Genomic DNA, 26754 nt, shown 5'->3' on the forward strand with positions numbered 1-26754 from the left:
ATGTGAATATTATGGTAAGTCTAAAGCATGTAGTGAGTAAAAAGCTGCTAAACAGATTGTAAATATAAATATAGATATAAATAACTCTAACTCTAACCATAAATATAAATATAAAGTATAAACATAAATTATAAAATATAAATTATGAATATAAATAGATATAAATATAAATAGATCTAGGTATATAAATAGATATATACATTATAAATATAACTATAAATGTGCCTTTAAATATAAATATAAATATAATTTATATTTATAAATATAAATATGTGAGTTATATATACAATGTATATAAACACAGCATGTGTATATAAAACACTGTACATGCACAGGAAATTATATGTACATATAACATTATATGTACACATAAAATACTATTTATAAACAGTATGCATGCATTTATATATATATATATATAACACTAAATAGATATTAAAAACACAGTATAAATACATATATATTCAGATATATATTCAGTGTAATTTAAGAGTCACCAACTTACAACTAAACACACAGTATTTAGAGTAGATATTTTTAGAGGGATATTATTACCTTAAGTGCTTTTTTAAAAAAAACCTTCACATTTTAGTCAAATAAATACACATTTTAATACAGACAGGCACTAAGGAAAAGCAAAATCAAAGCAGCCCCTGCCCTGTGCTCAGGCCCTGTTTTTGTATCCCTGTGGCTCTTGAACACACTGCTGCTCTGATGCCTTAAAATATGTCACCATCACTCTTAAGCCAAAAATAATAATTGGTAAATATTGTTCTCTAAGAATACAGACACAGGTCTAGCTCAGGGTTCCCTCAGCTCTGAGTGTTTGTGAGCTCTGATTTCAACAGAAAATCCCAGTCTCAGACCAGGACTCCCAGTGCTGGGCAGGACCAGGTGTCCCAACCCTCCAAACCCCTCAAATTCATTTCAGCCTCTTCAGTTCCAGTGGGAATTCTGCACACCTCCATCCTCGGGGAATTTCCAGATAAAACCCTCCTTTTCAAAGCTTTTCTCTGCAAACAGCAAAGAGCTGGCACATGGATTTTCTGAAACATTTTCAGCTCCCCAAGGGAGAGAGATGCTCAGCCCTCCACTGCTTTCAGTCAGTATTTGCACCAAATTGTTCTTAAATCCTTTTTAAACTCCTTACAAATTCCCCTCCTGAGTGGCACACAGTGAACCACACCATGGCCAGAACAGCACAGGCCTTTGCAAGATATTCCTGACAGAATGAGCAGTATTGCCAGTGTTTTATATCTGGTAGAGGGAGACAAAAAAAAATTAATGAGAACAAACCAGAGGAAGTGCAGTGGGATGGCTCATTGCTCTAAAAACACAACAGAAATGTAATAAAATATTTATGATTAAAGCAAACCCATTGCATGTGAAAAAAAAATCTATCAAAACTGACAGTAGGAATCTGGACAACATCATCAAGCTGAGTTAAATGTCTGTGAAACTCCAAATTCACAGATTTGAAAGCGAGAAAAGCAAACCTGCTTTTTCTGGGTCAAAGATTTATAATTCATGGGCACAACAACCCATCCATGTTTTGTTAATTCCTGTGTGTCACTGTGTCCTCTGTGGCCTCAGGCCCAGCCATTCCCTCAGGGGCACCAATATATTCCATGCTTGTGACCACACACATGATCACAAGCTGGAGGGGGAGGAAGAAATAGAGAAGACATCAAACTGTCAGACTTTATTCTATTTTTTTTTTTTTTGGTAATGGGTCTTTGAAGAATGATCAGACATAAAGAACAAAAGGGAAAAAAAACCACTTTAACATGTTTTTTCTTGTGCTTTCTGGAGTTTCTTGTATCCACACCAGAGGTTTGTGCTCCCTTTATGAAGTTCTTTACTCAAAGCACCTAAAAGTATTTTCTCCAATGCATTCCATATTTAATGGAACTAAATTAATGGTTGGACATTTCACTGAAGTTATAAGAAAAGTCCTATAATAACTTTTATTAAAAAGAGTTCTGATTAAGATAAACAAACAAACAATGCTGCAAGTTATTAACTAATATAAATTGTCTGGGTTTGGGTTTCCTTTCCTGCTCCACTTCAGGCTCCTACATCTGAAATTTTATTCTCTTGCTTCAGTTTAGCATTAGTGATTCTGGTAGACACAAAACAAACTCATTAAAATATGGGTTCATGAGGAAAGAATTATATTACAAATTACAATTCCAGAACAATTACTAAAAAAAAGTTTGAAATTATGTTTATTTAACTACTTTTATAAAAGTTTATATACAAGAATAACCCTCAGCTTGTGCAATCCTTATTTTTGACTTTTGACATAACTTGACATATTGATAGCACATAAACATTTCTTTAGAGGTGGTGACACCTTATTTTGTACCTACCATAAAATCAGTATTTTGCACACATTGCAAATCTATTTCAGATACATTAGCATTAAATTCCATTTTAAGCAGCACTCTGAAAAAAGGGGGAGAAAGAAAGGAAAGAATGAAGTTTTCCCAGTCCAAGGCTAATGCTGTCTGCTTAATCAGCCTCTTCCAAAGAGATTATGCAAACCTGTCTAGGAAAAAAAATAACCTTAAGTGTAATTACCATAAAAATATCTTATTACCAAACAGAAGAAAGTGCTCACAGCTGCCCTCTCCAACATATGATTAGGAAAAATTTGCACTCTAAAGTTTAGGATTTATGAGCTTAACCTTTTTTTTATTGCAGGTTTCATTTAAACTTCAAAACATTCAAATAACCATTTATATTGGAACTATGTTTTGAAGCTCTTTTCTCTTCTCATGGGGCCAAATTATTACAAGATTTCTGCCTCCCATATTTGCATGTTCTTGGTGAACATGCACTTGCTTTTGTTGAGATAGGAACTGATCTGAGGAGAATTCTCTCAGCACAATCTTTCAAACCCCTGGCACAGCACTGAGCTATTTAAACCCAGCAGTGATTAACTGGAATTGTGGAACAGATAAAACACTGAATATCACATCAGCTTTATTGTACACAAGGCTTCAGAAGTGCAACTGACTTACTGGCACTTTCAAACAAATTTAAACTACTGGAATAAATATTTGGATTCCAGAATTTAGTTTACCAGGACTGCTGCTGAATTTTTGTACTTCAGGCTTTCAGATTTGTGTGTAAATGTTTGTGTTTAGGCTATTGAATATCAAAACCAGCAAACACTTTTACATGAGTTTTTCCTGACCTCCTAATTCATTTCCAGTCTCACACAAACAAACCCAAAACCCTCAGTAGTAGAAGATTAACTCTCTGGTTCACTGTGCATTCCCTCCCTGCAATGACATAAATGGAAATTTTAAAGCAGCGTTTTCCATCTGTGGTCACAGCAAAAATTGAATTGAGAGCCACTAAAATAGTGAATGATGGAGTTGTCATAAAACAGAATTTATATGCAGTCTGTGTAGAAGCAGAAAAGGGCTATTTTTTAGTTCAAAGAAATAAACACACACAAAGAATATTTGTTTGCATGGAAAATGCTGAAATTACTGAAAATTACAGCAGTGGGAAGGTCATTAATGCACATGGCACTTATTTCACCCAGGGGCTCTTATTCAAGCAGCACATTGATGACAAATACCAGGTATTTGGTATAATCATAATAAATGCTGACTGAAGTATGAAACTGATGATTTTTAGGTCTTTTTTTAAAGCATAAAACCACAGAATGGTTTGGGTGGGAAGGGACGTTCAAGACCATTTTGTTCCAACACTTTCCTCTGGGCCAGGTTGCTCCAACACTGACATTGAGCCAAAACTTCCACCCTCATAGCCAAAAACTTCTCACTCATATCCCATCTAAACCTCTCCTCTCAGTGTGAAGCTATTTCCCCTTTTTCTGACTTCCCACAATTCCCATCCCAGCCCTTTTGGGGGCCCTTTGGACACATAAAGGCCCCAATAAATCCACCCCGGAGCCATTTTGTCACTGTCGTATTTTATGAAAAATCCCTTTGCCCGGATTTTTCTCCTGAGAAGCTGAGAGGCCTCAGAAACAAAATGTAAACAATAATTATCTGATTGCTTGGAATGTGGTTTGGAGGTTGCTTACCAACAGGTGCATCTTTGATTGGTTCCATGTGAATTGTTTTTACTTAATGACCAATCCCAGTCCAGCTGTGTTGGGACTCTTGTCAGTCATGGGTTTTTATTATTCAATCCTTTCTAGCTTTCTGATGTCTCCTTCCTCTTTCTTTAGTGTAGTTTTAGTATATAATTTTATTTTAATATAACATCATAAAATAATAAATCAACCTTCTGAGAACTTGTAGTCAATTCTCATCTCTCACCTCGTCCTGGGACCCACAACACCACCGCAACAGATTATAACCACACCATTTTGCTGCTTGGATGAAGGGGAGAATCCTGCTCTGGATCGATCCAACTGTGACCTGGGCACAGCAGAGGACAGAAAAACCATTAAAGATTTATTCCTGACAGAACCAATTAGGCCTGGCAGTGCAGGAAAGGCCCTCGTTAGTCACACGAATTAATTCCTTACTCACGCCATCGGCACCAGGAAATTCATTCCAGCAGCAGCCCAGGCTGGGTGCGTGAGGGAAAACAACCCACTGAGAGCCCAGGCAGAAGCACATCTGCCCCAAAAAACCACTGGAGAAGTGAATTCACATGATTTGAGCACAGAATTCAAGATCTTGCTTGTCCAGGAAGCTGCTGGAATTTAATTTCAAGTAGATGAATAAATCCAGCGTGTTCGGGCCTGCTGGAGGCACCAGGCCCAAACCATCTCTTCAGGCTTTTATTTTACTTGCTTTTCCCCTTATACTTGTCCTTTCCTCCAAGAACAACTTCAGAACATTAAAAAAGCTCCTGAAATATTCAGAAAAACATACAGAAAAATATTTTCTGCCAAATATCCAGTTGATCTAGGAGAAAACTGCAATGCTTAGCTGGCATTAAAGGCATAAAAAAGTGCAAGTTTTTGCTTTGGCTGGAAAGCAAAAATTTTACTTGCCTTTCCCTCTATACTTGCCTTTCCTCCTAGAAAAACTTCAGAATATTAAAAAAACTCCTAAAATATACAGAACATACAGAAAAATATTTTCTACCAAATATCCAGTTGATCTAGGAGAAAACTGCAATGCTTAGTTGGTGTTAAACAAATAAAAAGGTGCAAATTTTTGCTTTGGCTGGAAAGGATCTTTCTCATCTGAATATATCATACAGAAATTTAAACATTGGCTGAAACAATAGCTCTCAAAAGTTATCTGAGTGGTGACACTTGTGTTTGTGTTTCCTCCAATCATCTCTTGCCACACAGCCACAGGAAGCACAGCCCAGTGTTTGTCAGCTGCAAGGAATATTTCTGCACTGTTATTTCAAATTTAGGTGATGAGCAATGCCAGCTGATGAATTCCAGTGGGGAAATATCTTTAAAATCTGACATCTAAGTGCTGAAGAGCCTTGGTGTGTCTGGGGCAATGTTGTTCCTCTGAATTTGTGTCAATCCTCTTTGCACACTTTAATTTAAAGGGTTACAGTGAACCCTCTGTTCTCCTGATGTAGGAACCTGTGCAGACATCAAAGCAGGCAGCAGGTTTAATTAGACACTTAATTATAGATCAGGATGGTAAGGAATGCATTTGGGAAATAAAAACATGATTTTCAACCCCAGTCAAATGCCAGTGAACAGAGTAACACGGGCACAACATTGGTGCCCTGTGCCCTTCAGGTAACTCATGAAAAACAAACTTTGAGTTGGAGTTTTGGGTTTGGTGTTTGGTTGTTTTTTGGGTTGTTTTTTTACTAAAATAGAGACTAAATATTTTTAGCTTTAAGGTCTGGCACATGTAGTTCTGTGGGCAACTTCTGCCAGGGACTCAACGCCCTCACAGGGAAGAATTTCTTCCTCATATCTAATTTAATCCAAATTGTTATTCTCCTCACATGGATTTATCCTCTCATTCCACAGGAAAGGAAGAACTGAAGGTGTTTGGAACTCTTCTCTCCTGTCTGTGTTATCTCCCTTTCATAAAGTAAATTTAATTATGTGTTTTCTCTATTGCTGTTTGTAAATTCCCTGCCTGTTTTTATTTCTTGCTACAGATTGCTTTCATATGCAGCTTCATTAACATGGTTTACGCCCTCCACTAGAATAATTAAATTATTATTAAATAAAACAGGCCTTTGTTATATAAGGTCCCAAGTCAGTTTTCAAAATAAGGGCTGGGAATCATCCAACTGCAATTATGTTCTACCTACCTAAATTCTCTTTGTAGTTTTAATTAAAATACATTATCCAGGATGATTTCACCTCCTATTTTAAGTTCTTGTACAGCACTGATGAAGGGAAAAAAATCATCTCTGTAAAGGAATTGCTCTATTTTGTGGGCTCAAATAGGGAGAATAAATGGTTTTGGGTTATCCTAGGATGCAATGAGAGATTTCAGTAATCTCAAAAATTATCTTTAAAGTAAGATCTATTGTGTTAGAAGGAAAAATTGGGAAATTTGGAGTACTTTATCACTGAGAAGTGTTCTTCCTACAAGTGAAAAACATTAAGGGAATGCAAGTCAGAGATAGATGAATGCCCTTGAACAATGACAAATAAAATAGAAACATGGGGTGAACACATAAGATTTGCCACAATAACTCAGCAGCTGAGAAATGCCAAAGGAAATAAGAATCTGAGGAGAAGCAGAAACCATCTCCAGAATTATTAGGCATATTTATTAATAAATGAGACTGACAAATCAGCTAAATGGGGAGGAGCACTGGTAATGCAGGGTATTTTTGGCAGACATTTAACACTGTGGAGTTTTCATGGGAATATTTTTTTTTTCTTTTAAGGCTCTTTGCAATCTCAGATTTCTAAGCAAGCCCAGTTAATCAGAGAGACTGTTTAACCTACTTTATTAGTTATTAGCACTGACTTTGGTATTTTTTATATTTTTTAGGTATTCTGTGAATCAGCATGCAAGAATTCCAAGTCACAATCCAAAAGGGAAACCCTTGTATTAATAAATTCCTCACTCAAATTCCAGCACACAATGATGTCCCCCAGGATATTGTGAGGCAGTGAGGAGTCCCCAGGAATTCTGTGGAATCAAAATGAGTTATAGAAGATATTTTCAAACAAAACCATCTTACTTCTCTTCTTCTTAGAGTTGTTCTGCTCCCAGAGAAACACAGAGGTATTCCCAGGAATTTCTGAATAAAATATCAAAGCCACCAAGATGGAATTATCACAGTAAAAATCACTTCAGCTCAAGCTGCTGGTTCAGTTTTAGTCAATAAGGCAGAGACAGCAATTTTCACATTAATTTCAAAACTTGATTCTCCAAAGTGCAGCCAGAAATTCTTCAGAAGCACAACCTGGTGCATAAGAGGGATCCAGGGAACTGCAAGGTTCTGTTAATGTACTTTGAAACTAATTTCTTTTTCACATTTTTCATTTTCTCAAATTCTCAAACTGACTTTTCAAACTTGCAAATATTTTAAAATCGCAACCCGATACACAGCTGTGATCTGTGCAACTCCAGAGTCCCATTAATGCAATTGATACCAAATTACTTTAATTACACCCCAAGACATTTTCCCAATCTGAAAGTTAAATCCCACTTGAGCAGTTTTAATGTGATGGTTTTACCCACAGAACTACCCAAACCACTGCAGAGTCTTTCCACCAATCACCACAAAATGAAGCTGCTCACACACATCTGCACAAAAACTGGAGTTTGAATATTGATGGAAGAGACCTGAAATGAAAGTTTGAGTGCTTTTTTCACAGAAATATTTAAATAAAATAGACAATCACCCTCGTTTCTAGGATCAATAATTTATTTCTTTTTTTTTTTTTTTTACACATTTTGCAATTTGTTACAGGAGAAGAAACACTTGCTAATGGAAGTGACATGTTTTTAAACCATTTTCCAAGGTAATGGAAAAAGTTAAGCATATTCCCTAGGATGCACATCAATGACTAAGCTGCCAATATTAAACCAATTGAAGCAAGTGCAGTCCCTATTTAAACCTTGTATAAATTAATTTAAGGACTCTCCTTCTCCTACAGGAAGACTAAATTGTAGCATCTAATTTTCTTTTTTTTTTTTTAAGTCTCAGTCTTTTCTCTCTCTCTACTTAATCTGCAAAAAGTCAAACAGGCTGAAGCCAAAGCCACAGAATGGATTCTGTGCCAAGGTTCTTCTATTCCTGGTGATCTCCTCAGTTCCCTCCTGTCCCAGAAAGGAAACAAAGGACTCCCAGTTTTCTGAAAACCAGATTCTCTGCATGACAGTGCATTGCATTGCCACAGGATGGGCCACAGTGGATGTTCTCCTAGCAAACAAATCACTACCAAAGTACAAAGAATTAGAAATTAACTCAGTAAAAATGCTCCTAACGTTTTCCCAGTGGTATAGTAACCAGAATCCTACTTTCCTTCCCCAAAAAATAGATTATTTTTTTTTTATAAATACATTTTAATACAGACAATTCTGTTTCTATGCCAAGAAAACAAAAAAAAAAAAGTCACATTCAAACAGGTTTGCTGGGTGTATTCAGATAGAAGCAGACACCAGAGCAGGCAGGAGCACAGGGGGTTTTTGGGGGGGCTGCAGACACACAAACACCATTTCACCCACTGACCAGTGATGGGGAGAACAACTGAGCTGCAAGGTGAGACCTGGAGCACCACAGCCCTCAAATAAATCAGCAGTTTTCAACGTGGATTGGATGATATGAACTCTCAGTGGTATTTAACATTAATATTGAAAAGCCTCTATGAATTTAGGCAGTGTTTATGCTGGGGGTAGAGAGAAGAGCCACGAGCAGGAGCTCCCAGCTGCCTCAGACCCAGGAGAAAATTGAGTCACTCACCATGGCCTTGAAGCTTTTGGGTCCAAACAGCTGAAATTAATGCTTTTTTTCTGTCCTTGTCCTCCTTTCCCTCACTTTCCCCCCAAAATGCAGAGAAATCTGCCCAAATTTTGTGCCACGCACACAGTTCCAGCTGCTACCCCACAGCCCCAAACGACAGCAATGATTTCTATGGTTTCCTTCCTAACCAGAGCTAATTAAAACTGAGCTGTTAACCATCTTTTCCAGGCTATGAATAATTAATAGAGCATTTTTATAATACTTACTAAATATGACAGTTGGGTATTAGCATTTTCTTACCTTAAATAGCCCCAATCTTTGCATAACTAAAAGTTCCCTGCAGCTTTTGTCTTTAAGATTGGGGTTTATTTTTTAGGGGTTGATATGTAGGACAATTCTCAATACACCTTAACAGCTTTTTCTCAAATTGAAGAGATTTTGGAGGTTGCCTGCATGTTTCACACACAAGCCAGCCACCACTGTGACACTACACAAGATTTTGGAATAAAACTCAGAGGACAGAGGTGGAAAATAGAGCATCTTACTGACCTGCTCAAAAAAACAAGACATAGAGAGAGATTATGAGCAAGAACTGAACCCCAGCAGATTGTTTTCAACCCTGGGGAGACTTTCTACATTAAAATAAATAAATAAATAAACTCTTCTGAGTCAGGAAGGGTGGATCATTCAGTTATTTCAGAAGTGTCACCACATAACGGGTAATTCACAGAAACAATTTTGGCTTTTGCCACTGAACTGAGAGCAAAGTTTCTAAATTTTCAACCACAGCTGATGTGTTAATTATATTAAAAAAAAAAAATAGTTCTCTCCCTGCCACAGAAGTGTGAGTTATTAGAGCATGCAGCTCACCACCAATGTATTGCTGCTTTCCTTAAAAACCCTGACTGTGAAAGGAATCCAAGACTGACAAAGTGAAGAAAATATGTCAAATTATAATTTCCCTGAAAGAATGTGTTGAGCTGTAATTTCCCTGTCTCTCAGAAAAATTATGTCACTATTAGCACTATTAGAGAGACTCAGTTTCTTTTTCCAAGATTAAGTCACTGTGTAAAGCACACACTTAATCCTGTTTTATGACAGGAAACAGAGGGCATTATAAGCAGATAATCTTGGTTAGCTCTTGGATGTTTTCTTTCACTTTCAGAAATTCAGATCCCAAATTGCCAGGCTGGCTTGTTAAAACAAAGCTGCAGCGCTAATTAAAGTCATATTTAAAATGAGATCAAGGAAGAAAATACAACAATTCCTTTTTTCCCAGAGCAAATATTTGGGGATTTCGTAATGAACTTCCAAAGTAAACGCAATAATGATGAAAGTTAAAATACAAAATAATAGCTAGTCAAGAAGATTAACAAATTCTTCTGTGAACAATGCTGCTAAGACTTCATTCTCAACTGGTTTATAATAAGAACCAGCTGCCAATTTAAGGGAAAAAAATGTGGGTTCCACAATTGAGCTGCAAACTCAGCTCCCTCTCAGAAGGAAGTTGAAATTATTGGATGCTGCACAAAGCTTGGTCTTTACACTAAATTTTGAAGGCGGTTTTTAAGCAAAACAAGGAGAGAAGTGGCACGAAAACAGCAACTCTGCAGCCAAAATTTTTGAAGAAAAAACTTTTAGTGCTGTTTATGTGCCTCGTGTCAACACCACACTTGATGCTGCTGCATGAGCAGGTGGGAAAGGAACAAAACCTCTCTCCTGGACACTGATTCCCACATGTTTGCAAAGATTGTGGATGTGCATGGCCTTGAGGAAATGCTAACAGATAATTCCCAAGCGAAACAGAGAGATAACAGTGATAACTGCTTCAGTGGGACACAGAGAAAAGCACTTTCATTGCACTTCCCACAGAAAGTTCTGTTGTTTGTCTTGCTTTAGGAATCAGAATTTGCTGCTTGTGACAAACTCTGGGGATTTTTAATAAGATTAAATTGTCCTAACTGAAATGCTCAATCTAAAATTGGTTGAAAGTTATTTTATTGAAAATGTTCAATTTTTATTTCTGGCTTAAAATATTCCTAATAATATTTAGGCGACAATCTCACTCAGTGCAATATCTCCCATATGATTCACAGTAAATTTTCTGTGAGACTGGAATTATTACATATATAATCTGAATTACAAAAGATTTCAGAGAGGAGCAGCTGATAATTCATCCTCTTGTGTTTAACCTCAAAACTACACTAGAAAAATGTCAGAAATTCCATCCACACTCTGCACTCCTTGGAGCACAGTGACTTTCTCTTGGTTCTTTTATAAGGGGCATGTCTACCACTCAAATTTCCCTTGATTACAGTAATATTTTATGGAATTACTATTTTTTAAATAAGTCTTAAAAGGAGATGGCATCAAAAAAGGAGCAGAACATAACTATTTCAGAGGAAACTCCATCAAATGACCCAAAGTACAACGGATCTCATCACAACATATTAAATAGATGAATGGAAATTCTGGGCAAATTCAATTCCTAAAAGTCTTTTAAAAATATTATGCACTGAAGTGGCTGTTATGAACAGCAGGTGAAAAATAACCCCCCAAAAAATCCCTGTGAAGGGTGGTAATTATAAATATTCATTCTATTTTGTCTTTAAATTAGCATTTTTTTTCTCCTGCAAATTGAAACAAAGCTCAGAAATACTTAAAACTTGCAAAATGTCATTGGATATATGATTTAACAGCCCTGATTAAAAAAAATAAATTGGGGGAGGAATGAAAACATTTTTGAACCTATTTCCATCTTGTGTAATTACTGTGCTATAAAATTAATGGTCAGTAGCTCAAAGTACTGCACAAATAATGAGGAAATCCTTTGTATCTCTCAAACTGATCAGTCAGCTGTAGGCTATTTGTATGATTTAATACATTAGAGACAAAAAATAGCGATAAATACAAGTCTCACTGTGATAAGAATTACTACAAGCTACTCCTTGTGTAAAATCAGTGAACTTGACACACTTTTGTAGCTACCAAGCTTAATAAAAACTGTGCTGTAACCTAAAATCACTGGGTTTTTTTTTTTTTTTAAAACTGCCTCCTCTCTCAGCAGTCAAAAAAGCCAAGCCAAACACAAATGGTGACACACTGAAAAGTGACCACAACCCCAACAAGAGCACAAAAACCTCCCTGGCCTGAGGCTACACTTGGAATTGTTTGTCCTGTCTGACACAGGCTGCGACTACAGAGATGCTCATCACGACTGGAAATGGTATTTTTATAAAAATTATTACAATTATTACACCTATCTGAGGCTAACATAGAATGTTCCACTTCAACTCACAGAATTAGACATGGAGACATCAAGTATTTATAGAAGTATCTACAGACTGCAACTGTCTTTTATTTTTGTTGGTTTTTTTATTTTATTTTTTTAAATATCAGTGAACTGACTTTCAGAGTAAGGGTTTCATGACAACAGGTCACCCCATACTAGTTTATTCTTGGTGTTGCTGTTTCTTGGGCTAAATTGGTGTTAAACTTCTTCCAGAAGAGAAGAGAGAACTCTTGCTAAATGTTTTGCTGTGTGTTAAAGTTGTAGATTATTAGATTTAGCTTCACCTGTATTATTATCTGATGAGAAATGTTTTTAACAAAAGGGGAAACACTGTCTTAACCTCCTCTAAATGCAGATAGACATAGAAAATTGGAAATTTCACACCACCCAGCTGCCCTAGACAATTAAAATGTTGCTCTAACAAGCAGTGCTGAAGTCCTTATCTTGGTATCGAGCAGAGATGAAAAAAATAGACATGGGAAATGTGTGGCATGAAAAGGCTGAATGTTAAATAAAGCAAAAATGTTAAATAAAGCTAAAATCCTTCTGGTTTTACTGATTATTCTGCAAAAAAACTGAAATCAGTGGAATGTACTTAGGGAGGTTCATAGACCCACAATGACATTTTACCTTCATCTGAAATGTAAAAGGAATGTAAATGTAAAAACACCCAATTAACACAGCTCTGTCACTGAACTATTGCTCTTCATTGCAGGTTTAGGTGTTGCCAAGGTTAAACAGAACATTACCCAGAAGGACTGAAACTAAAGGATGAAATATCCATGGAGAGAACCAGTCTAAAGATGAAACTTGCCTTTGTGAGATGTTTTGCTCGATATTTTCAACAGGCTGGACAAGTTAAATTGGCCTTTGAAGCATCCACAAAGAGAAACAACCACCCAAACCTCTGCCTTTGCATCCATCCACTCCCATGGTTTTCTATGATTACATTCTTTGGGAAAGCAATCCTAAAAGATACTCGAGGGCAAGAACACAAATTCACAGAATCAGGGCAAAACCCCTCAGGTCCCACAAGGCCATTTTCAAAGCAGACACTTAAAAAGAACTTAGGGAAGTGGTATCCAAAGATCATTTTTAGCTCAGAAACTTCTGAAGAACCGTGTCTGCTTCAGAGCTCAAGAGAGATGTCATGAAACTCCTACTGTGGCAAAGAGTCCTTGGTGGGTGGATCCTTGTCCAGGTGACACTGCAGGAGCTGGAGGTGTTGGGATCCCTGACGACTTCCAGAGGGAAGGGGAGGAAGAAGAGGAAGCCATCCAGGCCAGGCTCAAGGTCCTCCACTGTATGAATAATCTGCCTTGTTGTGCATCACCAGCTTGTTGTCTACAAAGTAGAAACTGTCCGACTGTGTCTCGTAGGGGTGCAGGATCATCTCTCGAACTGTCAGGGGGGAAAAAACCCCAATTAACACAATTGAACCCAAAATTAAACCAAATTAACCCAATTTAACCCAAAAACCCAATTAACAGGGACAGATAGGAATGTGCTCCCTGTTAACAGAGTGACAAAACTGTCCTTTGTCTCCTCAAAAAGGAAAAGAGCCCAGAAGTTTCTCTCCTCAATCAGGTGAAAAGACACCTCATAGGACCTGGGGGACTTCGCCTCAAACTTGGACAGGAGCCAGAAAGTCCCACCTGAGCAATTTACTGGAAAAAGAAGAGAACAAAGAAACTAATGGCTTTTGTGAGGTGTTTTACCAGGGGCAAGGGCCTCCTGCACCTGGCTGGGTTTTTCTCTGTAAAGGGTTTTGTTATTTTGCCTTTCATTAAAACTTCTTGTTTCCAACACTACCACAGAAGCCATCCTGCTGATTTTATGCTTTCTAAGGCAGCTGAGCTATCTTGGGTGTAAATAGATCTCCAAGAGTTTATGAGACCTGGCTGGAGGAGACCCTTATTTCAGGGATACTCCCCAATGCTGGGCTCAAGCATTGTTCAGCATCCCCCAAGCAGCTGCAAAATCAGGTGAAAAAGCAAAACTCAAATGGGAATTGCCCAAAACCACTCCTTGTTGGTGTCTTTTAAATAATTCAAGCATAATCATGGAGGTTTTAAGTTGGAAAAGCCCTCAGAGGCCTTGAAATCCAACCTGAATTCACTAAACCCTTGCGCCACATCCACAATTTCTTTGAATAATTTCAGGGATTAAAAATGTTCATAATTCAAATATATTATGGCACCATATAAAGGGGACCTCAGAATAAAAACCCATTACATTTTAGGTTGGGGTTCTTTTTGTTTTGTTTTTAAAAACAGTGATAAACCAGCAAACCCAAAGTAAATTTGTTCCGGCCTGACAGCAGAGCCTCACTGTATTTTCCACAGACTGCAATATTAGTGCTGACACACACAATTAGGGGTTGTAAAGAGGAAAATCACAGAGATTTAGTGCTTGTGCTATTGTCTCTTTTGAGAGAGGAGAGGAAATAAAAGTTATGTTCATACTAAAACCTCTCAAGCTCACAATATAGCACATCAAACATTAAAACAGATCATAACATTTAAGTTATCCATTTATTGGATGTCTTTTTAATCTTATTTTTTGCTTGTTTTATAACACAATTATCTTTTTTCTCCTTGATACCAAAGCTTCCCTTTTATGAATTAAAAAAAAAATAATAAACCCAAGCAACTGCCTGGTGTGTGATGAGATACATCCTACTAGAAAACAAAATCAGTGTTAACACAGATTTTAAAGGATGAATTATTCTACCCCACCCACTCTCTGGAGACAGCTTTTAAGAAAGGGCTCCCCCAAAACACCATGAACATCATGGTGTGACAACCCAGAAATGAAAGTTTACAGCAAAGAACTTACTGAGATCCTCCGAGAGCTGGGGGAATTCATAGATGTGCTCACAAGTATTTTTACTGCTGGGGATGCAGAAGCCAAATTCAAAATCAAAACTTTTCAGCAGCTGGTCACGGAAGTAGTGCCGCTCGATCATACGGAAATTATTAATGGGTTTGTCCCCTACTGTGAATTCCACCCTGAAAAACAAGGGTAAAACTGACGTGAGCTTTCATGCTTCAGTAAGATCTGCAATATTCCTGCAAGGCAGAAGAGAGCTCTGAAAAAAAAAAGCCAAAAATATAAAGCAACAGCACTAATCAAATTACTGTTTCCTCTTTTACTTAAAGCGTTCTACAGGGACACACCACAGCATTAGATAAACATCCTAAAGCTGCCATGGGCAGGGACACCTTCCTCTATCCCAGGCTGCTCCAAGCTCCATCCAGCCTGGCATTGGGCATCTCCAGGGATGGAACAGCCACAGCTTCTCTGGGCATGCTGTGCCAGGGCTTCAGCACCCGCAGGGAACGATTCCTTCCCAATATCCCACCCATCCCTGCCCTCTGGCACTGGGAGCCATTCCCCCTTGTCCTGTCACTCCAGATCCTTTCCAAAAGTCCCTCTCCAGCTCTCTTAGAGTCCCTTCAGACACTGGAAGGTGCTCTAAGATCTCCCCAGACCCTTCCCACTTTATTTTTCCTCTTTTAGCACCAATCCCTTCAGCACCAGGCTGAAACCTAAAGCGACAGAGATTTGGAGAGCCTCATAATAAATGAAAAAGCCCCCTGTTCAATCACCTTCCTGGCAGGATGAACATGGAAAAGAGGGGTTTTTTCCCCCAAGATTTCAGCTGTTTTCTGTGCCAGGCCAAGGAGCAGGGGGGTTACTCACGTGGCTCCCACTTGCCGCAGTCTGAGGAAGGCGGGCGTGAACTGATAGCGCACAAAGCGTCCGGCGTTGGGGTCCACGTCCTTCCTGTCATTGTGCTCCCGCTCTGCAAAAGCACAAGGAAAGCTCTGTCAGAGCTGCCTGAGAGCCACAAACTCAGGGGAAACACTTGTGGTGGGGTTCTTGAGCCACCCGAGCCGGGGAATCGCTCTGGTGCTGAGCTCACACTTCTGTCCTGAGATGTCCACCCCTGGTCACTCACAAGGTGGAATGTTGAGAGATGGCCCTTTTGTTCGAGTAATTTCTTATCTTCTGGATTCCTATTCCTTATCTACTGGAGGATGATAAGGAATAGGAATCCAGAATCTTCTGGATTTCTATTCCTCACATCAGGACTGCAGAGTGACTCTAGACATGCTATTTCCCCTCAGCATGCTTGGTTTGCTATCTATAAGCTACAGAAAACTTCCTCTCACCTGCAGGGAGGTGGGGAAGGGTTAAAAGTGCTTGGCCAGGAACAGAACAGCTGCCCTGGGTTTTTATCACCACTGGCAACAGGCAACACTTGGATGCTTACAAGTAACACCTAAAAATTAATCAAACCAAAAATAAAAGGCGAATGTTCAGTTTGTTTCGTTTGCCTGTTGGCAGTTTCTCCCCTTTGGAAATACCATTTTCCTGACTCCTCAGTGAGAGATGTTTAAACTAAGAGCTAAACTATGTGCAGGGGGCACAAGCTGAATAACAGCCAAGAAAAAACCACCCGGTGATCTCCTCCTCCTCCTCTGCTCCTGTTTACAACATCCATCTGTCCCTTCCCATCACAGATGGCAACAGGAAGAGCACAGCAGCAGCCAGCTCTGCTCACCCTGCTAGTACAAAGAGACACCTGAATAACATTCCTGCAGCAAGATGGGGCTCCTGCCCTCCTGCAGTGGACAGATTCTGCTACTTTTGGGAAATGTGTGGAGTTAAAGGAGTGGGGAAAAGCAAAAGAAAGCATTTGTTCATGGAAACCTTATTTCGTGTGTGCACTCACCTGAAGCTGCTGGCTTGGTGATTTCAAACAAGACTGTGCCAGATTCCATGTCCCGGATTTTGAACCTGGTGAAGTCTATCTTGTAAACATTTTCCTCGGGAGTGCACAAATAATCTGCAGGGGGGAAGCAAATTTAAATGAAGGCTGCCCTGAAATATCAGGAATTTCTGGCTGCTCTCTGGAGGCCACACCAGCAGTGAGAGCAGCCCAAATGCATCTCCACCACTGCCTGTTTTAATTCAAAACTGATGTCCCTGAAGACATCTCAGTTCTAGAGGCTCACACTGCCCTGCTCAGACAGGACAGGGGAAAGAATTCTCTCCCCCAACACTCAGAGGTCATCACCTTTTCCCAACTCTGTGCCAGCAACTCCTGCGCCCATTTCCTCCCAGACTAGTCAGCACCTCCATCAAATCCCAGCCTTTCCAGGGTTAAGAGGCTTTGCCTGTTTTAAAAACTGCCCTGTGGCAGAATGCGAGGGCTAAGCAGCTTTGGGAGCTAAGCTGGCTGCACTTAACTGGAACAGGAGTGTCCTCCCCTGAGCCACCTCCCTGCTCCAGCCCTCTGCACACAAAGGGTGGCCTCTTCTCACCACACCAGGCCTTGTTTTCCTCAGCACTGAAATTATGGTGAAGCCTTTCCCTGTGTCAGGAAAACAGGGAACAGAGCCCTTCCCTGCTGCGAGTATCTTGAGAGGAAGTCAAAGATGGAATCACAGGATTGTTAAGGGTGGAAAAGGCCCCTAAGATCATAAAGTCCAACTTTTCACCCTGCACTGCTGTGTTCACCACTAAACCATGTCCCAAGGGCCACATCCACAGGCCTTTTGAACATTTCCAGGGATGAGGATTCCACCACTAAAATCCCCCCAGCTTTGGCCTTCAGCCTTGCTGTGCCCTGAGCCAGCTCCTGGCACAGGAATCATCTTCCTTCTCCCTGGGGAAGGGAGCACAGATTAAATGCAGCTCCAATAACTCACTTTACCCTCACAAATTTAAAGAAATGCTCTATGCAGACAAGCCAGGTCAGCTTTCAAACAACAGCACATTTGCTTGATGTAGGAGACTGGTTCTGGGGGTTCCAAGGTGAAAATAACACTTTAACATTCTAATTCAAAACACTTTCTCAGCTCCTAATTCCTGCTGTTAATCTGAGCTAATCACTTATTTCTGCGTGCTTTCCTATTTCTGAAACTCCAACAAATCCATCCACCTGAATACATAAAAACAAGTTACAAGTGCTCAGAGCTCAGACCTGCCCATGCCAACCCAACTTCAGCACTGCCCTAAGAAATCCAAGACCACTGTGAGAGACTTCTGAGCTCCTGGACACAAACACCTGGCACCAGCACTTTCCTAGAAGCCTTTTATTCCTTCCAAACCTCCATAACTTGGAGAACTGTCCAAATAAGCTCAGTAGAAGGAGCAGAGGTGTTAAATGCTCTCCCTGGCCGGTTTTACTGCTCTCCAACAACCCCATATGGTGAATAGTCAAAAGAATGCCAGAGAATTTGTAGATGCCCCATCCCTGGAAGTGCTCAAGGCCGGGCTGGATGGGGCTTGGAGCAACCTGGTCTAGTGGGACGTGTCCCTGCATGGCAGAGGGGATGGAAGTGGATGATCTTTAAGGTCCTTCTTAAGCCAAAACACTCTGGGTTTCCACAATTCTATAAATGGGTGTTCAGGCAGAGGACAGTGCTCAAAGCATCCCTGGCATTTGGCAGGGATTTTCCCTTCCCTATCAACACAGCACAAGGAAAACTGACACAAGCACTCAACGTTTTTACTCCCACAAGAAAACACAAGCCTGTGTTAGGTCAAAAATCCCAAGTACTGCACCAAAAAATCTTCCTTTTGCGCCTTTAACAGTAGCCACGATGACAGGACAGGAATTTAAACCCATCCCTCGCCCTAGGTCCTGATGTTTAGCATTCCTCAGGGAGATGTCCTGCAATTACCCTGCGATTCTGGGCTCTGACACATCAGCCACCCCAACTCCTAACCCACCCCACAACTTCCCAGCTCCGAGCACCAGCATGCAAAACACAAACTGATGGAAGCAGGCACAGCTTCCCACAGCCCAGCCTCCCCTCCCCGGGCCCACGGCCACTGGCTGTTCCCTGGGAAGGCTGTTGGCAACAGGCAGAGTCACCCAGGAGCCCAGGACACCTTCCCTGGAGCGCGCTGGCGAATCTGAAGCGCCGCGTTTGTCTGCAAGTTAATTATTAAGTGTTTCTACTCCTGCAGAATTCCTGCCCATCCAGCACCATGGCAACAGCTTTATCCCCCTCCTTGGCAGCAGCGTTGCTGCAGTAACAGTGTCCATGACTCATCTGGAGCAGAGCAGAGCCAAGCAGAGCCTCCAAAGAGGAGTAAACCCCGGGTAGAATCCCCACCAGGCTCCTGCTCAGTGATGCCTGCACCCTTATGCTGCTATTTTCCAACTCTTTTTGCCCTGATAATATTTTAAACCCTATTTTTGGGGGGTTTTTTTGGTCTTTTTTTTTAATCAGCATGCCAATATACAACTGGATGCCATCCGGGAAGATCAGCTGCCAGAATACTGCAATGAAATGGGTTTTTTTCCTCCTCTGGCAGTGCCCAGTCTCCTAGAAAAAAAAAAAAAAAAAAAAAAAAAAAAAAAAAAAAAAAAAAAAAAAAAAAAAAGAAAAAAGAGGAATATATATTCCTCTCACTCTGTATTACATATATATTCCTCTCAGTCTGTACTACATTGGTTTCTGCTGTTCCTGCTCAAAAATCAATCAAAGTAGCCACGTGCTGGTTTTTTCCCCCCACACGTAACAGGAGCCTGGGGCTGCACTGGAAGGGCTTATTGGGAATGGGCTGCTTGCAATTGGCAGATCCTTCTGCTTAGCTGAGCACTGTCAGATTTGCTAATCTCATCCCATACACACTTATTTTTAAATTACTGTAGGGCCCAGTTGCCCACACTTCCGTGACTCACTGAAATGTCTCATCTGCCTCCCTTTTCCTAATTCAGCGTCGCCAGGATTTGGGGAAGGGAGGCAGCAGCCCTGGTTATTTCAGAGATCAAACCTCCATGGAGGGGATTGTTACAGAGAAACTGACAATGGTGTGTTGATCTCTCAGGATACAATATTTTCTTGTTTCTTCCACTTCCCCTGAAGCAGGTTGTGCTGTTTCCCTGTTAATAACCGAACCATCACGGTGTGTCCCTGAGCCTTCAGTACTCACCTGATTTAGGGATGAAGGCATGGACACAGCAGCACTGCCATGGAAAACCCATCAGATTGGTTTTTATCCATAAGAACCCACATTCAGTAGTGTAAAAAAAAGGTCACAAAAGAGGAGTACTTCCTACCCTTTCTTAAAGCCCAGGGAACTGTCATATCCCAAACCCTTCCTGAAAACAATTCACCTGGTATTAGCAGCCACTTTTCACTCACATCACCATTCCTGATGGTGCCTTTCCAGCTTCTTTCCCAGAACCTCTGGATCATGCCCAAAGATCTGCAACTGCCCACTTTTAGAGACAATTTCTATCTGAAGATCTATCACAAGTTGTGAAGAGTTTGGATCACAACCAACACCACTGTGGTGGTCTGAGGAAGCAGCAGAGGTGATTGGCTTCCTGAATCTAGCTCAATTAATTCCTTCACAAATCCTTCCTTTGCAGGAAAAAGCGATTCCAAAGTGACCCCAAACAGTTCAGTGGCCTCAAGCTTTGTTCTCAGAATCAGCAAGTGCTCCTTCCCCTGGTACAGTTCTGAGGTGGTACTTCCACTGCCTAATCCTGGGAAGAGACAGTTCCTACCCAGGAAACCTCCCTGTGCTCCCAAACCCAACCAAAATTACAAAACAAACCAGCAGAACAATGCCAGCAGGCACTGCCTGTGAGCACTGGCACATCCTGAACCCTGGTGCAGAACTCCAGGTGTGTGTTTTAGCAGCTGGTGTTACAGAGGAGCACAAAAGGTGAGGGATAATGCAGAGCTAAATAACACAGGAAAGCAAACAAAGGCACTTTGTCCTCTGGACCTCTCCCTGTCATTTAAATACACGAGATCAGGTTTGCTCCTCGTGACAGAAAGCTAAAATCCAATGCTGTATTTCCAAATTTCCTTTGCAACCACCCCACCAGGCCCATTTTACCACAAGCTCATGGGCAATAGGATTCAGACTCTTTGTTGTGCTCCTTTTCAAGATCCCTTCTCCATCTCTGCAATCAGCAGGAAGCACGTGTCCCCTCTCACAGACACCAGGGATATTTCTGTGCTCATCAGAGTCTAATCTCAGATGGGGCAGCTCCTATTTTAAGGCCTTAAGAGCCCACTAAGGAAAGCAGAGTGCACCCAGGGTAAGAAAAAACTGAAAATTTGGTTCTGGAAATGGGTGTAAATCAGGAAGATGCTGTACAAGAGACTGAGGCAACAGCAGAGACTTGTAACAGGAATTTCTCTCCCCAGCACAGACAACAACAACAATTTAGGGAATGGATGAGAAGGGTCCTGTAGTTATGCAGGCCTATTTCCTAACATGCATTAACCAACAAGGTCAGGAGCTATTTTAAAGCCAACTCCCAAGACATAAGCCAGGTATAAAGCCAAGACAACTGCAGAGGAATTGCCAGGAGCTGGAGATTAGGAGATTATCAGATTGAAGAGTCTCAGGAGGAAGCAAAAATAGCCCAGACCCCACGAAGAGGCCGAGCAGTGACGCAGGACACGGAGCAGGACCTGAGGGCAAGGCAGGGCAGGCTCCAGGTGCTATTGATACACCTGCCCAGACAGCAGCTTGGGTTCAGTTAAAGGAAAAAATAAACCATTTCCCTGCCCTCTGCCTCAGCCCTGTGACACCAAGGCAGCCAGGAAACAGGATCTGCTCCTGTAAAATAAATCCCTCCAGCCCAAACCATGGGGTTTGGAGAAGCAGAGAGCAGGGGGATTGCACAGGGAGGGAGCAGCTGCCCTCTGACCCAGCACTGGAATTAGGCTGCTGCAGGGCCCCAGAGGGACAATCCTGCACCACAAGGATCCCACGGGGGTTTTTCCACAGCAGCACATTTACTGTCAAGGAAGCAGAGGGATTTAGGGCAGGAGGCACTCCCCAAGGTCCCCAGAGCCCCTCAGTTGCCAAGCCCCACTGCACAGCTCACCAGGCACTGATTTTTGTGGCAGCCTGCTCATCTCTTTTTTTCTTTTTTTTTAATTTTAGCTAGAGCTTTCCAGACTTCACCCTCTCACAATTAATTTGATCACAGCCCTGCAGCCTGTGGATGGAGCTGCTCTTCCCCCATTTCCAAGGCACCCAAACACTTTCTCCTACCCCCTTTTCACTGATTGCATTCAAAGTCTGAAACCACGTGCACAACATCAACTAAATCAGCTATTTTTGGGCTGAGCCAAAGCCAAGCTCTGCCCCGACCCTCAGGCTGAGTTCCTCTCATCTTTCCCCCTTCCACCACGGCCCAAACCCACAACCCCAGGAGAAGGAGGAATCCCCACAGCACACACACACACACACTGTGTGTGCTGCCCCTGGGAATCCTAACAGCTCCTGTTGTGCTGTGAGACTTTGGGAAACACAGAGCCCTGGAAAAGCTCAGAGCCTGTGTGGGATGCTGAGGGAAGGGTCGTGGGGAGAGCAGCTTGGCACAGCTCTGCAACAAGAAATCAGCACATCAAAACACAGCCACACATCACAGCCCTGGACAGGGCAGGGCAGGGATTTATTAACCTCACAGACACACACAGCTCCTAATAAAATGCATTCTCCCCATTAATTGGGGAGGGAAGTCATGGTCCAGGAGCAGCTTTGAAGATGGATTCGTGCACATCTGCCTCACATTCCTGTTAGTGCCTCCCTCTCTCCTTGCCTATCAAAACCTCATGGATTTGGAAACTGATTTCAGCATGGATCCTGTATGGTTTAGCATTACAGAACTTGAACTGCTGAGGCAGAGGGGAGGGAAATGGTTTATTTGGGGTTTTTTTCTTTAATTGACTGCAGGAAACTGTTATGGAAGTCCCTCAAGAAGGGCCTGGCCTGCCTAACCCACTGAGGCAGCCCTGTGCCAAGCTGGCCTTTAGCTAAAGCTGCCTAGAGAAGTCTCAGAGAAATCCCAAGTGACAGCTCAAGGAAGAGATTACTTTCAGAAATGATTACGTGCATGCTCCTTATTTTTAGGGTTTGTTTTGAAACTCTTTCCAAGCATGTAATCAATGATTTAACCCCTTGGTTTCCTAAAATAAAATCAGCGTTAGAATAAAATTTAAAATGTAAGATTTGATCTGGTATTCCAGGCAAAGTGTGTAGGTGATAAGCAGGGCAGCCTCAGAGGCTGGAGCTTGTCTTTTGTTACACATCTGACTCCTCTGATGCTCTGGCTGCCTCAGTAATTAATTGCAATTTGAACTGAGCCCTGCCCCACTCCTTTGCTAATCTTAAATTAATCACGTCATGAGCTTTTTCCGCTTTTCCCAACCACAGTTGTGTGAGCCAGTGACAAATCTCACTAATTGCAGAGGAAATGGTTCTCCAGCCTTACACCTGATCCAGCTGGAGCAGAGCCAGACCCAGCCTGCCCAGGAGGCCCAGATATCCCAGGGCAGCATCCCAGATCCACCAGGCTGGACCCAGTGTGCCCAGAAACACTGTGGGCACAAAAGCTGATGGGGAATTTAACATTGGGAGGACACAGAACGTGCAGGGCAGTTCACACAACTCCCCAGTTAAGCTTATTAGAAGCACATTAAGAGCAGAGCCCAGCTGGCTCCTGTGGCTGCCCACAGAGCCACATCCTGCCTCGCCACCCTGCCAGCTCACACTGGGTCAGCTGCACCCACTGGGAGAGCAAAGTCCAGCTGTGCTGCCTGATGGAAGGGTGATTAGGGAGGAATTCTTCCCTGTCAGGCTGCTGAGGCAATGCCAGGGGCTGGGCAGAGAAGCTGTGGCTGCCCCATCCCTGGAAGCGTTCAAGGAAAGGTTGGGTGAGGCTTGGAGCAGCCTCATCTAGTGGAAGGTCCCTGTGCTCCTGTTCTTGGTGAGGCACTTGGAACAAGGTGGGGTTTAAGGTCCCCTCCAACCCAAACCATTCTGTGCTACAGCCAGAATTCCACCTCTCCCTGGAGAGCTGGAAGGCTGCTCCTGGTGTGAGCATTCCTAGAACACACTTTTCCTGTGGCACCAAGCCCTGCTGGGCTCTGGTTGATGAAGCAACCCTAAAGCACAGCCAGCCCTGCCCAGGTCCCAGGCAGGACACAGCTCAGCGTGTGAGCTGAAGTGCCACTGGCCCAGGAGTTTGGATAAGGATGGATTATCCTCTCTCTGGAACAACAAAGGGCAGCCAGGGCACCAGGACATTTCTGCTGCAGCCCCACCACCGACTCCTCCTTCAACTCCAACCTGCCAAAGACAGAATTGCTGCAACAGGGTGTGGTGTCTGCCCTGACACCCAGCACGTCCAAAAGGCTGGGGCAGCTGTGAACTTCCCTCCCACAGCCTGGTCCTTCCTCCTCCCCTACCTGAAGCAGAAGAGTGGAACAGTTTCACATTGCTATTTCTGGCCATCTGTTTTAAAGAGTGTACAAATTAGCAAAGGGCACAGAATGCCCCAAATAATCATTAGGTGTTTAAAATCTGAAAAATATTATTTGCTGTCTGTTAAACCCACCAGGACAAAAAAAAAACCTGAGCTTGAGAAGGGGAGTTGCAAAGTGTTCCTGGGTGATAAAATACAATATGCTCAACATGGGTGTACTGTTTACCTGTATCCCCAAACTCAGTGAGGGTTTCAGGTGTGGGGAGCATTTCCTGCCTCCCACACATCCAGCAGGACAGGAAGCACTTCCCAAGGTAAGCCTGGGACATCATCACAGTGCCTGGCTCTGACCCTGGTACCAGCAAGTCTCACAGCAGGATGGGAACACAACATTTTCATGCATTTCACATCCTCCCTGTGCTCCAGAGCACTCTGACCCAGGGCTGGAAGAGGCAGACAACAACCAGCTCTGCTCCAAGCCTGGCTCACCAGCTTAGCTCTCTGGGAAGGCAGGAGCTTACCAAGAGCAGCATCCATCCCCACTGATGCCACACGAGGTGACAGCAGGGCTGTGGGGTGGCCCTGTCCCCTCCAAACAGCCCTGGCGAGGGCAGGGACACTGAGGCTGCCATGAAGTGAGCACACAGAGCTTCACACAGCCATGGCTGGGATCCACCATCCAGCTGAGGATGCTGGCAGGATGCTCCAGTGCCTGCTGCGTGCTCTCCCTGCTACAGGCAGGGGATTTCTGGGCACTGAATCACGCAGCTGCACCAGCAGAGCTCGCAGAAGGGCACCCAAAGGTCCCCAGCAACAGCAGCCCCTCTCAGAGGAGCCTCTGAGAGCCCTTCCTGAGGGCTGACACGAGTCCCTGCTGGGCTGTGCTCCTCCCTTCCTGCTCACACACAGCCCCACGGGGCTGCCTGCACGCAGCAGCACCCTCACCGCATCCTTCCTCTCCACGGCTCCTCACAGCCCCGGCCCGTGACACTGAGCTGGCTTGGAGGGCAGAGTGCTGAGGGGCACAGGGAGCACAGCCAGCCCCCCGGGCAGCCCCTCAGCCCTGACAGCCCAGAGAGACAACCCAAAGGTCCTGGGAGATGGAAAAAGGACTTTTTGGGACACCGGGGCAGATTGTCCCTGGGCATTGCTGGCCTGAGGCAGTGCCATGGAATGGTTTGGGTTGAAAGGGACATTAAAGACCATCTGGTTCCAACCCCCTGCCGGGGGCAGGGACACCTTCCACCAGCCCAGGCTGCTCCAAGCCCCATCCAAGCTCATCTTGAACACTTCCAGGGATAGAGAGCAGCCACAGCTTCTCTGTGCCAGGGCCCCACCACTCTCCCAGGAAGGAATTTCTCCCTCATATCTAATCTAAACCTGCTCTCTATCAGTGTGAAGCCATTCCCCCCTGCCCTGGCCTTTCCTCAGTCCCGTGTGCTGCTGTCCCGAGCTCTTCTGCCAAACACCACAGCCCCTCCAGGCACACACTCCCACCACCGCCTCCAAAATGCCCTCAAGACCTCGGGTGCTATTCTGGAGAGGGGGAAAATGGGTTGGGGGCTGCTTTGGAGTCCCCCCATGCTGTGGCCAGGGATCCAGCCCGTCCCATTGCCGTGGGAGCAGACACAGGGAATGGGGTGATGGGGAGAGCAGTGAGGAGCATCCCAACACCGACCTTCCAGCAGAGCTGGGGGACTGCACTCAAGAAGAGAAGGGAGAACCTCTGCTCTCCCGCCGGTCCCCAGCCCCCGGGGTGGCACATCCCTCTGCGGGCTCCGTCCCCTGCCCTGCTGCATCCCCACTCCTTGTCCCCAGGGAAGGGAGCACCGCTTCCCCTTTTCCCTCTGGGTTTGAAAGGGCAAACAGCTCCTCTTTCCCCCCCGGTTTCGAGAGGAGAACCGGCTGCCCTTTTCTTCCCCCGGGGACGCGGTCCCCATCCTCCCGCCGCGCCATCCCCGGCACGCACCGCTGGTGACCCGCTGCAGCCCCAGCACATCGTCGGGCCCGATGAGCGCCTTTCGGCCCAGCTCCTCCTCGGTCCTGGCCGCCGCCGCCCCCCCGGCCCCGCCGCTCTTCTTCACCTTCATGGCCCCGCCGCCGCCGCCGCCGCCGGTGTGAGCGGCCCCGGCCCCGCTGCGCGCCGCCGCACCGGGAGGGGCATCGCCATCACCGCCCCCGGCCCGCCCCCGGCCGCCAGCACCGCCCGGCGCCGCGGGAAGGCGGAGGAACGGGCCAGCAAGGAAAGCGGCTCCTCCACGCTGCTCCCAGGGGCTCGGGGCAAACCCTGGCTGCTGCAGGAGAATGGGGTGTCCCCTCCTGAGAACCCCCCCCAGGTGAGGTG

General features: G+C 43.5%; 1 protein-coding gene across 1 annotated transcript; it reads right to left on the reverse strand.

Moving 5' to 3' along the window:
- Positions 1 to 6738: 6738 nt before the first annotated feature.
- On the reverse strand, positions 6739 to 26500 carry UNC119 (unc-119 lipid binding chaperone). The gene is made up of 5 exons (XM_058037640.1): positions 26380 to 26500; positions 16887 to 17000; positions 15851 to 15953; positions 14984 to 15156; positions 6739 to 13546 (listed from the first exon to the last, which is right to left on the reverse strand). The coding sequence occupies exons 1-5, from the start codon at positions 26498 to 26500 to the stop codon at positions 13434 to 13436; spliced, it is 624 nt and encodes a 207-aa protein (XP_057893623.1). The 3' UTR covers positions 6739 to 13433.
- Positions 26501 to 26754: the final 254 nt, after the last annotated feature.

This window comes from Melospiza georgiana, chromosome 19 (assembly GCF_028018845.1).
Source record: "Melospiza georgiana isolate bMelGeo1 chromosome 19, bMelGeo1.pri, whole genome shotgun sequence".
Classification (NCBI taxonomy): Eukaryota; Metazoa; Chordata; class Aves; order Passeriformes; family Passerellidae; genus Melospiza; species Melospiza georgiana.

What these genes read in the sequence shown, in the direction of transcription:
- UNC119 (XM_058037640.1), bottom strand. Translation starts at nt 26,500, where the DNA reads ATGAAGGTGAAGAAGAGCGGCGGGGCCGGGGGGGCGGCGGCGGCCAGG. An exon ending in CACCAAGCCAGCAGCTTCAG is followed by an intron (nt 15,954 to 16,886) that starts GTGAGTGCACAC and finishes GTGCTTTTGCAG; the next exon opens with AGCGGGAGCACAATGACAGG. An exon ending in CCAGCTCTCGGAGGATCTCA is followed by an intron (nt 13,547 to 14,983) that starts GTAAGTTCTTTG and finishes CCCCCCTGACAG; the next exon opens with TTCGAGAGATGATCCTGCAC.